Source organism: Aquila chrysaetos, chromosome 9, assembly GCF_900496995.4.
Source record: "Aquila chrysaetos chrysaetos chromosome 9, bAquChr1.4, whole genome shotgun sequence".
NCBI classification, from domain to species: domain Eukaryota; kingdom Metazoa; phylum Chordata; class Aves; order Accipitriformes; family Accipitridae; genus Aquila; species Aquila chrysaetos.
The window spans coordinates 2,541,978-2,555,286 of record NC_044012.1 but is presented as its reverse complement, the minus strand read 5'-3'; the positions used below and the strand labels follow the sequence as shown (position 1 = coordinate 2,555,286).

The window sequence follows — 13,309 nt, the reverse complement described above, 5'->3', positions numbered from 1 at the left end:
CCTAATAGTCAAACTGTATTTGGTTCAGGCTCAGGCTTTTTTGTACTTGTAGAACTTCCCCTGCTGTTCTCACTAGTGTGCTTCAGGTTTTGGGTTTTTTTTTGTCTTGGAGCATAAGTATATGAGTAGTATTTTACTGCCGAACACGTTAAATAGTATGTAATTTCGTATTTTTTAAACGGTCATAGAAACTGAAGCTCTGTATTGAAAGAGCGCCGGGGGAGGAGCGCTGTAAGCCAGCTTGATTAGGTGTGTAAATTGTAATGGAGGGCCACAAGATGGCATAGTTGCTGTTCGCAAAGGAGAATGTGTGTAATATTACCCTTTAATGGCCTATTTTTCCCAAGAGAAAGCAAGTAGAATATGCTTTCTTTTGAATAAAATTGCTTAGGAAAACAGATTTTATTTATTTGTTTTTCTTGATTTGCTGCTCAGGAGAAAACTTAAGTAAGCAGTGTTAATTGTCTCTGAGGTTATTTGTGTTGATATAATTCCCACTGTAATCATCTGAATTATCTGTTTGGGCAGGAAAAAAATCTTACTTAACTTCATCCAGGAGGATGCGTTCATAGATTTATAATCCTTTTGTTTTTACATGTATCAAATGAAAGGCTTTGGCATGTCATTTTAAATGATTTTGTGGTGTATGAAATCATACTAACAAAGTGCTTAGGTGAAAATGTGTTTGGCTCGGATGCTTTTGGCTTCTAAATAAAGATCTGGAAGAATTTGAGAATGCTAAAATGCTCCTGGATGTCATCAGTTCTGTACATGGCTGAGTTCTGTGACTAGGCACACTGGTAGTTCCTTTAGAATTGTTTTCCAGTCACATTTATCTGGACCTTCCTTATGTGTATGTTGCTGAAGATAAATGCGTAGGTCTTTAAAATATGTTTCTATTGAATTCTCCCCTTTCTAGTCATTCCTGTATTCCATTAATCAGACAATATGCCTGCGGTTGGATAGCATCGAGGCAAAGTTGCTGGCACTAGAGGCTACCTGTAAATCGTTGGAAGAGAAGTTGGATCTAGTCATGAACAAACAGCATAGCCCCATCCAAGTCCCCATGGTGGCAGGTTCTCCTCTTGGCGCTACACAGACGTGCAATAAAGTACGATGGTAAGAAAAGATTACTCATCAATGTGCTTTTTAAAATAACGTAAATCCATTTCTTTGGCATCAAGCTCTGCAGCTTTCTGTATAGCTGTCAAGAGCTTGGTATGCTGTTTATGGATGGAGAATTAATTTATCTTGAAGGTAATTTTTGTACCAGTTTCATGATGTTACTTAGAATGAGACAGTGGTCCATGGACAGTTTGCAACTATTTCCACATTTCATTTTGACTTAAACCAGACTGATTCATCCATCCTCTGGAAAAGTCTCATCAGCTATTTTAGACAGGTTTTTAGACTTGCTTTACTTTTATTTATGTGGCTGTTTTGAGTTAATGAGTTCATCATCATTCTAATTGCTTCTCATTTTACTTTTATTCACCAGAAGTACAATGGAGTTTGTTTTATGTGCTTGTTTTGTAAAGACTCTTGCTAGAATAGTATCTGTGCTTATTTTGGGGTTAGAAGTTGGAGATGGAAAAATCTGTTAATAATCTAATCCACTTTGATGAAAGAGCAGGTTTGACCTACAGTACCTTTATGTATGAATTGCCTAATACAGTTTTAAATATCTAAATCCTGATGTGCCTGTCCTTTTACTATGGAGAGGATTCCAGCCAGAGAAATATGCTTATCAAAAGACTCTTTTGTCTAACAACTTCTTCCTCCTCATTCATATATTTATAGATAGAAAAAACTTAGTATTTCTCTAAATAATTACTTTTAATTCTCCATTACAAAGGTGTATAGGCAACTTTCACATGTCATACCATTCTAGTCAAGATACACTAACTTAATTCATCTTTTGTCAGTCTGTTTTTCCATTTTCTGATCTTTTTCATCACTCTCTCTGAACTTTCTCAATATTTGAAAATGACTTTGAATATATTTTGGTATGTTATACTCAGTGCAGTGTTTCAGGTGCACTACTCTAGACCTCTATAGAAAAAAAATTAGTTCCTTGCTTTATGTTGTGGGACTCATCCAGGTGAGGTAAGGAGAAAAAAGAAAAAACACTACAAATATTACCCTTCTTCTACTAGGCCACTACTTGCTCCCCACTGGTTTGTTTTTGTTTGCTTGTTTTTTTACTTTCAATATTGGTATTTTTATAATAGGTATTTTAAGTTAAAAATTTATCTCAAAGTTGTAAGCACATTTTATTATGATATCTTTCAGTTCATGCATTTATGAAACAGGATGGAGTATAACCTTACTACCATAAGTGTTCAGAGTTGGAGATTTTTGCGTAAGAGGGATACACTCTGCTCACATAGCTGTACCTGTTGCATAATGCGGTCTGCTACCTCACAGTTGTTCATTGGGTGTGATTACTTCTGATGAATGTAGTCTGATCTTTTTAAAAAATTCCTTATTTGTATTTAAAAATCTAAAATGATACAGAACCCAATGTGTTTTTTTGATCTCTGTTTTAAAAGTTCATATGTCCTTTTTATTTTCAGTGTAAATTTGAGTACTTTCTGCTCCTTTTGCTGTAACAGTCACCTGTCCAGTTAGGAACAGTTGATGTCCTCAAGCTTTTCCAAAACAACTTTCCTTTTTAGATGTCCAAATGCAATGTTTGGGCACCAGTTCAGAATTCCTTTATTGGTCTTTGTTCTGGTGCTGGTGATGAACATCCACACCATTGGACATCCTCCTTTTCCCTTTTTTTATTTAATTTTTCTTTAAAATAGGTGCTGTGTCTACATTTACCTGTGCTTTTGAAGGCTTCCCAGTCATACATTGAAAAAGTCAATTATGGCTGTTCTATATCCAAAGAAATAAAGTACATGGAATAACTATTTGGATCATAGACCAAGTAACTAGAATATTACACCAGTGTTTTCACTAAATGCTCTTTATCAATAATTATTTCTCAAGGAACCTTCTTTAAGCCTGTTACTAATTTTTTTTTTTGTCATTATATTAGAGATCTTCAAGTTCTTGTGCATAAGCTGAACTTCTTATTGTGGTTTGTGCACAAAAGACTTCAAAAATGTTTTCAGAAATACATGGCCCCTTTGTGAATCTATTAATTCACGTTCAGTGAATGCTTTCCTCTAAATTGTAGTATTTTGAGTTTCTTATGGGATTTGTCAGACCTGAGGTTAGTGTGTTTCGTTTTGTTTTGTTTTGTTTTTTAAATCTCTGTAACCATCGGAAATCTGTCCTGTGTGTTAATGGTGAGCTTGGTGTTTAATCTTTTGTTTTGGGTGTAAAAATTTATGATGACGGCTTCTCAGTCTGAACATAATTTAGATAGAAGTCTTGACGACTGTAAGATTCTCTGCCCCAAATATTTGTTAGTGTTGTTATGAAGTTGCACATTATGAAATGCATCTTGCCAATAAAACACTAAGGGCTTTTTGTTCTTTTAGCAGTCTGTGGCCTATATGACTCAAAAGAAAATAGTTAGGGGTGTATGTGTTTAACTTGGCATTAGAAATACTACGATTTCACAGTGATATAATGTTTCACTGAATTCCCTGTCTCTCATTCATAAAAACCTTTATCACTTGTTGATTATTTCCAATTAAAGCCTGCATGGACTATTCTGTTGTCTCAACTCCCTGTATCGTTCCCTCTTCCCCTTACATTGCAGATGGCAGTGGAGAGCTGCCAATGAGAGTTAGTATTTTGGATAGTGATTTTCAGGTTATGCATCTGAATGAGATTCTTCAACCTCCTTCTCCTCCTTCTGCCACTACAATAATACTGGGTTTGCTGCTCTAACAAAAATGTAGTTAGCAAAAGCATGTCAACCAGGTGGTGCTACACTGCCAGTTAAACAGACTGTCATTCTTTTTTTCGATAAATACCTTAGGGTTTGTGATCTTTTCTCTTCTGCTCTATAGTGAATTTTGTTTACAGTTTTTCTGGTAATTTAGTTACTTGCATTAATTTGGTGCAGATTTAACGTAATCAAAATTTGTTTTACAGCAGTGCACACAGTAAAATGCATGAACTGTGCATTATAAATTCACACAGTTTGATTGCTTTGTGCTATTTGTGCTTTTAAAATTAAATTAATTTCCTAAGACTTGTCAGTTTGAAATATGCTTAGGTCATCATGTGATGAAAGCAAGAACAACTTGGACAGAGGAGCTTTCTTCTGTGTCATCTTGTGGTGGAATTGTGTAGTTACAGCATACCAGGTGAATTGACAGCTACGCACTATGGCCTGCCTTGACTATGATGCGGAATTTTATGCGTGTGCAGCATTGTACACTGCCCGCTTATAAGATGGAGTGATAAAGTCTAATCTGTCCATATAGCTGCATTAGGGAGGCAGGAGTCTCACTTTCTAACGGTTGTCAGATTTACATTCTATGATAAATTGTCTTTTTTAGTAAACTTAACACATTGATTTATTGGGATAACTTGTACCTTTTTTGTGCCAAACTGTTGTTTCAAAAATTCTTATTAGGGAAATGAAGCAGAAGTTTTCAAGGAGATTTGCAATAAATTGGGAACCACCCCATGTTATTAGCTCCCAGGACAGAAATGCAGTACAGTTTAGAGCCTCATTCTGCTGTCTTTTTATTAAATACATGAGAAGTGGTATGTGTGGAGATCTTCTAACATCCTTTTCTGGATATGTGATTTTTGAAGGCTTGCTGATGTTTTTTGGAAAACTATGAAATGTTGAATTCAGAAATTACAGTACTGTCTACTGCTCTTTGTATTTTGTGTAAGTACATCTTCATGAAAGCTGGATTGTGTTCTCAGTTCTTTTGTTCATATTGTTTACTCTGATCCGCTGTTATGGTACTTCATTATATACAAGCTAATTGCAGTGCAGATAAGGAAGAAAATAAAGGGTACGTGGTGCTGTGTAATGAATAATTTGTACGAACAGTTGAGATATAGAGGAACAATAGGCTAACTTTTAGATCTCCAAGTGAGAAGTTCAAGCTACAGCAAAAACTAAGAGGAGAAAACTTCTTTTGCAAGGAAATCATTCCGAATTTGTGAGATCTAAACTGTTTTGGGGGAAACAGCAATAGGGCATAAACAATATGGAAAGACTTTTAGCTGTTGTATTTCAATAAATCATCACATGAAAAGCAGAACTAAACAAGCGTAGTTTTGTATAGGTTTTTGTTCTATGTCCTTTACCTTTTCACTGGACAAGCCTTGTGTTTCCTGTATGGTCTATGACGCTCCCTGCTGTGGGATTTTGAAGTCTTCCATGCTATTCCCATGATAGTAGCATATGCAACTGCTGGAGCTAGCTGTTGTGGGGTAATGGATGAGACCTTTCTGGGTTTCTGTTAGTGGGGTGTAGCATTTGGGCTTGTCCTTATCCCAGCCTCAGATTTTAACAGGTGTTTCATGTCTCTCAGACTTTTTTTTTTTTTTGTCAGATTTGGTCATAAGAATGCAAAGTATTAGTTGGGATTGGAGAAACAGCATGATGTTAAATCTCGTTTTCTTTGGGGGGGGGGAAGAAGAGTTTTAGAAAGTATTTTCTCAATGTTTAGTGGATGCTGCTTAAAAATATGTAGTTGTCAGGATTACCTACAAAGACACAGTGTTAATGGAGTTTTTTTAAAATTTCTTTCTTGGCAGAAAGGCTATCAGAAGGTTTCAGAACTTGTAGAATGGATGTCAAAAATCCTTAGACTGCACAGAGTTACAGTGAACTATATGGAGCTTGAAAAGAGCCAAGAACAGTAGCAGAATCATGTAGTAAATTAGTAATGGGAGTACGTGTATTGTCCTGGTGTTCTGAGCTTTGTCCGGCTTTGTGCAGCATTAGTACAGCCCTGCTTTTCCATCCATGAAGTGATTGTCTCTCTTCCTCTGTCTGCAACATTTCCTGGCAGTATGGCTATTAAAAAACCTCTAATTTCTGTTCTTTATGAGGTACCATGCTGGTCAAAAATTCCAGTAGCTGCTGAAAGTTTCTTGGATAGGAGAACTGGTGCAATGTCTGATGGCCTGTCAGTATGGCAGCCTCAAATGATAAGTTTGAAATTTAGCATGTGCCCAGGTCTTGAGATTTATAAATTGTTGAACACGCAGTGTGACAGTGCGACTAAAATCTTTTATCCATGTTTTGAAGAAAATATTTCATCTGAAAGATTTCAGTCCAGAAACAGTGTTATTCTTGTCACCATCCTTCCATTAATCATATTTCAGAGTGGGTAAGCCCAAGTATAAATGGTTAAGGTTGATTGCTTCAGATAACATAGGAATTTGTTTTGGTTTCACAGAACCCTCCATCATTTGTTTTTATGGGTATTTTCTGCAAGTACTACGTTGTGGAATTCTGCTCTGTTATTTTGGAAATTTTTGTTGCATACATAGATGTAATTGAGAGCAGTTTTTAAAGTGTACTAATTTTGGAGAGGATTTAAATTTAAGATTGGTGTTTTCTTCATACTTAATAATAAAAGTGTTTCTGATGAAATACAGAAATTTGTAAGTAAATGGAGTTTTTCTTTTGTTCAGATATTTTCCTTGAGCCTTTGTTATGGTAAAGTTGAAATGCAGACCACATACATCTGGTCCTTTACCGTATGCATTTGTGGCGAACCAATTAAGGATACTGATTGCTAAGTGTAGAGATAGAATTGCATATATTTTTGTCTTTAATGGGAACTGGAGAGTTAAATGGAATTGCAGAGTTCAATGCACTCAGTTACTGCGCAAAGACCTAATATGGTATCCTTGAACAAGGCTTGTTAGTGGATTGGACATTAGCTTATTAAAGTGGAGGTGCTTCATATAGTCTTGTCTGCAGTTAATTGTGGTGTTGGTATGTTCAATGAGCTAGTTTTAGAAAATAACATTTGTCTTTTTTTGTCTTAAGATACAAACCAAGTTTTTTCACAAAAGAGAAGGCTTGATGCAGTTGTGTACTAGATGGGATGTAGAAACTTGCTTTATTTTTGTAGATGTAGATTATTAATATGTTTGTTTTACCGTTAAGTTTAATCAACAGGGTGTAATAGGTTTTGAAGAACAGGATTTGTCCATCCACTTGTTTGCAGTGTGCTACTTGGTAAGCCTTTTGGCTCCAGATTTTCCAAGTTCCAGATCTGTGTTTCTGGTGTGTGATTGTTTCTTTGTTTACAAGTGGTTTTGTAGTCAAATAATGGAAAATTGAAAACTAAGATGATTTTAAATGAAGTTGTAAAGCAGGGGGATGTAGGTGGAAAGACTTGTAGGATGACTGTTCTTCCGGATTTAGCAAAACTATTGTTGCTCCTGCATAAAGCCTTTAGGATAAAAAACCAAACCAACCTAAAGAAATATAATCAAGGTATTGGTATAAAAACCAAAATAGCTAGAATTCTATTTTTTTAGATACATATTTTTTTTCTGTGAGTTGCAAACCCCTTGACCAACCTAATTTCATGTTATCAGGTATTGAATAGCTTTTTCATTTTTGTTGCATTTTTATCAGAAAGATTTTTATAGATTATAATAAAGTATCCTACTATGCTAATCCAGGCTTTTAAAAAGAATAGTAGTTCTTCAGTTCTTATCGCTAAACAGTGGCTGTTGAGTCTCTGGTGTATACAGCTAACGTCTTTCCCACATTTCCTGCACTTGATACTATAACTCATTAGGTGATGTAAACCACTATCCAAGTTTAATTTATGGCTATTTTTCCTTTCTTGTTTATTTTGTTTGTTTTTAATTCGGTGATAAATGAATTAACATTTTAAACCTTCTGGATTGTTACTGTGTTTAACTGAACTTAAGAGCTAACTGTCCCTTCCTGGAAATACATGCTCTTCAGGTCTGAAGACCCTCAATTTGCAGGAAGATTTTTTTTTTTTTTTTTTTTTTTTTTTTTTAAGTAGCCAGTTAGAAACAAAGCATGTATTGAGGAATATAGTATCCTGAAAGATATATGGTGTATGGTTTATTTTCAAGTTGCAGGTACATTACTCTGCCTGCTGTGAGCCTGATCTCATGCACTGAACTCTAGGCCTGAAAAAATATTTCCCTGGAAGCAGATTCAGTCCTCAAGACAACTCAGCAGGCAGCTCAGAAAAGATGTAAAATTAAGCCATGTTTTGGGGGGTGAGAGGGAATGGAGTGTTACAGATAATGTCTTGAAAATACAGTCAGCAATTTGGGGTGTTAATCGTTAATCAGAATGTATTACAAAGGTTTTACTTGGAGAAGCTTTGGAGTTCATCAGGTTTTCAGAAATTCTTGTCACTTTCTATAAGCAAGCCAGGTTTATTTATCCTTCAGTATATCTTATGTTAGAGTCTCTTTCTGGAGCCTCATCCAGCAGTGTCTTTAGTGCAAACCTTTAAGTCTGGGAGTGGCTGACAAAAACACAGATGAACTTTTGTCATTGTTTTGGGCTGGACCCTGTGGTATCAATAAATTACCAAGCTTTCCCTGTCACTTTCTGTCATCAGTCAATGATACTGTGTGCAAACATTTATTTTAAATTACCAGTTCAAGTGTCATGTCTGTAGCTTCAGCCAATAAGAGTTCTGTTTAAAATTAATGGGTTTGTTTCATGAAGAATTGAGGATGATTGTGCTGCCCTCATGTGAATAGCTCTTTCATGCAAGTCCAGTCTGTTTATGTCTGGGCATGGAAGGAGTTGAAGGAAAATGGCACAATTGTCTGTGATCTATTTTCACCATGTTCATTTCAGGTACACTCACAATTAGGGAACAAAGTCAATATTAACAAAATGTAAAGATCATAATTAAAACTTCATGACTTTAGATGATTTTACCCCTTTTTATGAATTTAAAAATTTTGTTTAGAATCTCAAGTTTTTTAAAAAGCACATAAATATAAGCAAAATTTTGATAAAAAATTTCTGGTAAAGTGGAAGTTTGACTAAGGGAGTCAGAATTTTGATTAGATGTCAGCCCCTCTGTTTTATCTAGGGCTGCATAGTGTTAGTTTGTTTGCGGTATGAAAAAACCCAAAACTTGACATCTTTGATTCCCTGAAAAACATGACAATGCTTTCTAAAGTCTCCTAATTTGTCACAAGAACTTGTCAGCCTCAATATCTTGAGATTGATTCTGGTCCTTCATAGCAGTAAGAATACCAATTTACATATTTTTATTTTACCTGTCTTGAAACATGCATTTCATGTAGGAGTACATGCTATGAATTAAGTGGACTTCTGCGATTCATTATATTTAGGACCAATACAATTGTATATTGAAAATAGCTTAAGAACTCTCATGACTGTGACTTTTATTGTTATTTGCTGTATCCTGTAAGATCTACAGCAGCAGTGCTGCAAACAATGGCAGTTCTTGCTTTGGACTGGTGACTTGGGTATTTTAAAATTAAGCTTGCCCTGTTGGCTGTCTGTCTGGAGTTTTTGTTACAGACCATCAGCAAGTGAAGACTTTTTTGTTACAAACCATCAGTTTGTGAAGATTTTACATTTAATCCCTTCGCTATTGGGAGTTAAAATTCACACAGGACTAAGGAGAAATGGCATCTTGGATTTAGGAAGCTTATACAGCAATGGTCTCATTGGAATTTCACATTCCATTATTGTTGCATGAAGATATTGAGGAGCCAAGTGTTTAGTAATTTGTTGTTGGGATTTGATAAATTCAGAAACAATGTATAAATTCCAGATAGCATTTAGGTTGAGAGTGCAAGGTCAGTTATGGAATTAAAATAACAATTTAATACCAACATTTCATCTGTGTTTTGGAGAGTTCAATAATTCATGCATGTATGGGATGGAACTTAATCTATAAAACTTTCCAAACTGACCAAGGTTTGAACTGTGTTGATTCATTCTCCCAAGTCCAATTTTTCTTAAGTTAATGGTTTCTGATGAAATATCGTTTATAATAGTCCAATGATTCAAATGAGAGCCTAGCAAGGAGCAGCTGATAACATATGTCTGAGAAATGGATGCAAAAAGTGTGGCTTGGATCTTTTTAATTGTGGTGGTGGTGTTTAAAATGTGCCTGTGAGGCTTAAAACACTAGAAATAATCTTTTAGAAAAATACAATTTTGAATTCTTAAATATAATGCTAGCTAAGATTTTCAGGAATATACACTGAAAATAGTCTTAGGTAATAAGCTTTCTTCAAGTTTTAGACAAAGGTTTCAGTCTTGTAGATGTGTTACAAGGCTTAATATTTTACTATTTTCCAGGTAATCATACAATAAGTTTTCCTGGTTACTCTTAGCCCATGACAAATATGAAATCCTTTAAATTAGGGGGTTTAAAGCATTGGAAGTAATTTGTGCTTGCTCTGAACCACATGTGGGTAAACAGTTTATTTATTCCCACTTAGCTAATACACAGGAACTTTGTTCTGTGTCTCAGACCCTAGTGAATCCTTTGATTTTCATTTTGTAAAGACAAACCTTATGTGAAGTTATGACACCAAAACCAGAAATGCAGTTGTGTGAAGTCCCTTGTGGTGCAATATATTGCTACTCATAATAGTAAGCTAGGAAATAAGAGAACTGAATGCACACAGAATTTGCCCCTTGTGCCAAGACATTTTAGAAATCAACATCCTTTAATTGTAAGGGTATCTGAGAATGAAAAAGAGAGGCGTATACAGGGATCACAAAGGCTTTGAGTTTTATACACAGATTAGGGGGACATTTACTAGTGTAATTAGTGTCTAAGAACATTTAAAACCAATTATAGTAGTATTAAAACGTGGGTTAACCTACCCCCTTGCCAAATCCCATAAGGTCATATTAGATGAATTCTGGGGAAAGCAGAACATTTAGTTTAATTCTATGGTTCCCTGAGCGTAGCCAGCTATTGCATTCAAGAAATAAATGTAAAGGGTGCATGACTTGAAATTTGGTTCAGGACAAATGCCTTCATCTGGCTCAAGCTTTTCCTTTTGCCTAAATAAACAATTGAAAAGAATTATTGTGTTTAATAAAAGTGGACAGTTTTTACCTAATGAATGTTGTAAAATGGATGAAAATGCTAGGATTATATTTTAGTGAAACTCTAAAACTCTTAATATATTTGAAGCAGTGCACTGGATTGTGGAAGCATATGTTTTATACTATATATTTTAAGAAGTTATTTATCAAGCATATAATAAACAGAAGGGGGCAGAAAAGCCTTATATATTCATTTGATTTCCAGTTTTGAGAATGTAAGTATTTTTAATGTTACAGTCTCTGGAGATGCTTGGGATTTTGAAAATCCGGCAGCAGTAAGCACACTCCCTGGAAACTTTTCCTGTAAATTGGGGTATTTAATTCTGCAAGTACAACATAATCAATGAAGAGGAGAACAGCTAATCAATTTGTGATTAAAAGGGGCAAGTTTTCATCTTCCTTTGGAAATGACAGAAATTTAGGTTGCATTTCAAAATAATTTGCATACCAGTTTACACCAGATTAAAGTACCAGTAATACTATTTTTAAAAGTTGCAAAAACAACTGGTCTTGCTACTTATGGAAAATAATACATAGCAGTATAGTTTTAAAAGAAATAATCTACAGTGGTTTTGGAGAGTCCTAGTTTACTTTAAGCAAGGTGGAAAAGAGCTATAGATGGATTCTGAGCTTAAGAAGGATGAAACAGCCTAACATCTAGCAAGGTCTCGGCAAGGTTGGTAAGATGGCAAAGAGCCAGTCTTCCATCTGCTTTATTTGGCAGCAGATGCTATTTAACTGATACATTTCCAAACGTAAAAAACACACTGTTTGGAATCTGAACGTCTTTCCAAACAGAATTTTTCCTTTTTGTGGAACTGTACATTTTTGCATATCTTTAACTCAATCTCTTTGTTCCATATTGAAGGGTGGAGTATGAGACAGGAAATCTGCTCCTAATAACTTTTAAAATTGTATTCTTTGTAAAAAGCAGAGAGTGGTGTTTCTTTAATATCTCTTTGGGGTATATGGAAATTAAAGATTCAGTAGCAGCTCTCAAAGTAGCAGCATCCTTGGTTTTTCTATAAAATGTGTGTGTGGTGGCAAGTGTACGTAACTGGTTGGGTAATTATGAAAAGCAAGAAAAACAGAGATACATGATGGAAATTATTTACAAACCGGCACTGTAAGAGCTATGTGTTTGAGTTGTTTGCAGAAACTTAATGTTGTATTTATTTGCGGTTTGTTATCTGGTGACCATCAAGGCTTCGGTTACTGTAACTAGTGTCTTGAAAGCCAGTTTATAACGCTGCTTCCTTCACCCCCAAACTTGTAGTGCCACATAAGTCAGACTTAAAGCTGATATTAGATATTAGAATTTGTAAGAAAATTTGGAAAATAAATCTAGAAGTAGCTAACTGTAAAATAAAGGATTCAAAGTCTTTATGTTTGTTTCATACAGTGTTTTCTAAACATACAGCAATTTCTATTTTAGTACTAAGGCTGCAGTGGATAATTTCATTTATAGTAGGTGTGTTCAAGATCAGTCAAGCCTACATATTTTGTTAAGGAAAATGACTGTCCTTCCCTTATAGATCAGCCTTTCTCATTTCATGTTTAATGCAATCTCCAGTAGGCTGCAGTACTGCTACTTAGCTAGTTCAGGAAGTTAACGCTCAAAGAAGGGTAACAACTGTAAATCTCTTTCTATGCTGTCTGGAAAAAAAAATATCTTTGCTGTTGTATTTTTATGAGTACATTTATCTTTAAAGAGGCTTGTATTAACCTGTTAATTGCAAGTCATGACGTGTCCTTTCCTTGTCCTTAATCAAAAGTGGAAGACTAATAATTAATGCCATTTCTGTTACAGTATTTTTCAATCCTAGTTATGTTGCTTGCACGTGGTCTGAATGTACTGGTTTTTGCTGCTTTTGTATATCTGCTTAGGCAAAAGGTTCTTTGAAGACTGTGTTTCACTGTGCATTTAATTTTTACAGAGTTTCAGTTGTGTTAGTTGTGTTTGAAATTAGAGAAATTTAAAACAAAAAACAAAAACAAAAAAAACCCCACCAGGATATGAAGCTGCTTGTGTACCCATACAGGTGTTGTAAAGTCCCTGAAGTAACAAGCTTGACTTTTTAAGTGGCAGGTTCTTTGGGTCACTTGTAGCGTTATCTGGCTGTTGGTTAGTTGGTGAACTAGTTGGAAATGGGTGTTGTCATTAATAAATGGTTACACTTGATTGTACAGGTGTGTTTAGCTTTTCTCAGAGCAGAATAATCCACAACAGATTTTAACAGCTTTTAAAAGTGGTTGATAAAATTGGTCTCAAAGCTAGTAATTCATATCTTTCTGATTGTCAGCCAA

The 13,309-nt window shown here is 35.1% G+C and overlaps 1 protein-coding gene across 5 annotated transcripts in view; it reads left to right on the top strand.

Annotated features, from left to right (window-relative positions):
- LOC115345353 (BTG3 associated nuclear protein) overlaps window positions 1–13,309 on the top strand; it is a 154,808-nt gene that overhangs the window by 17,083 nt on the left and 124,416 nt on the right. For all 5 annotated transcript variants that reach the window (XR_005933108.1, XM_030023920.1, XM_041125653.1 and 2 more), the window contains exon 4: window positions 920–1,119. Coding sequence is in view for 4 of the 5 variants with exons in the window: in XM_030023920.1 (XP_029879780.1) it covers window positions 920–1,119 (200 nt within the window). In the remaining variant the exon portion in view is untranslated. The remainder of the gene's footprint in view (window positions 1–919; window positions 1,120–13,309) is intronic.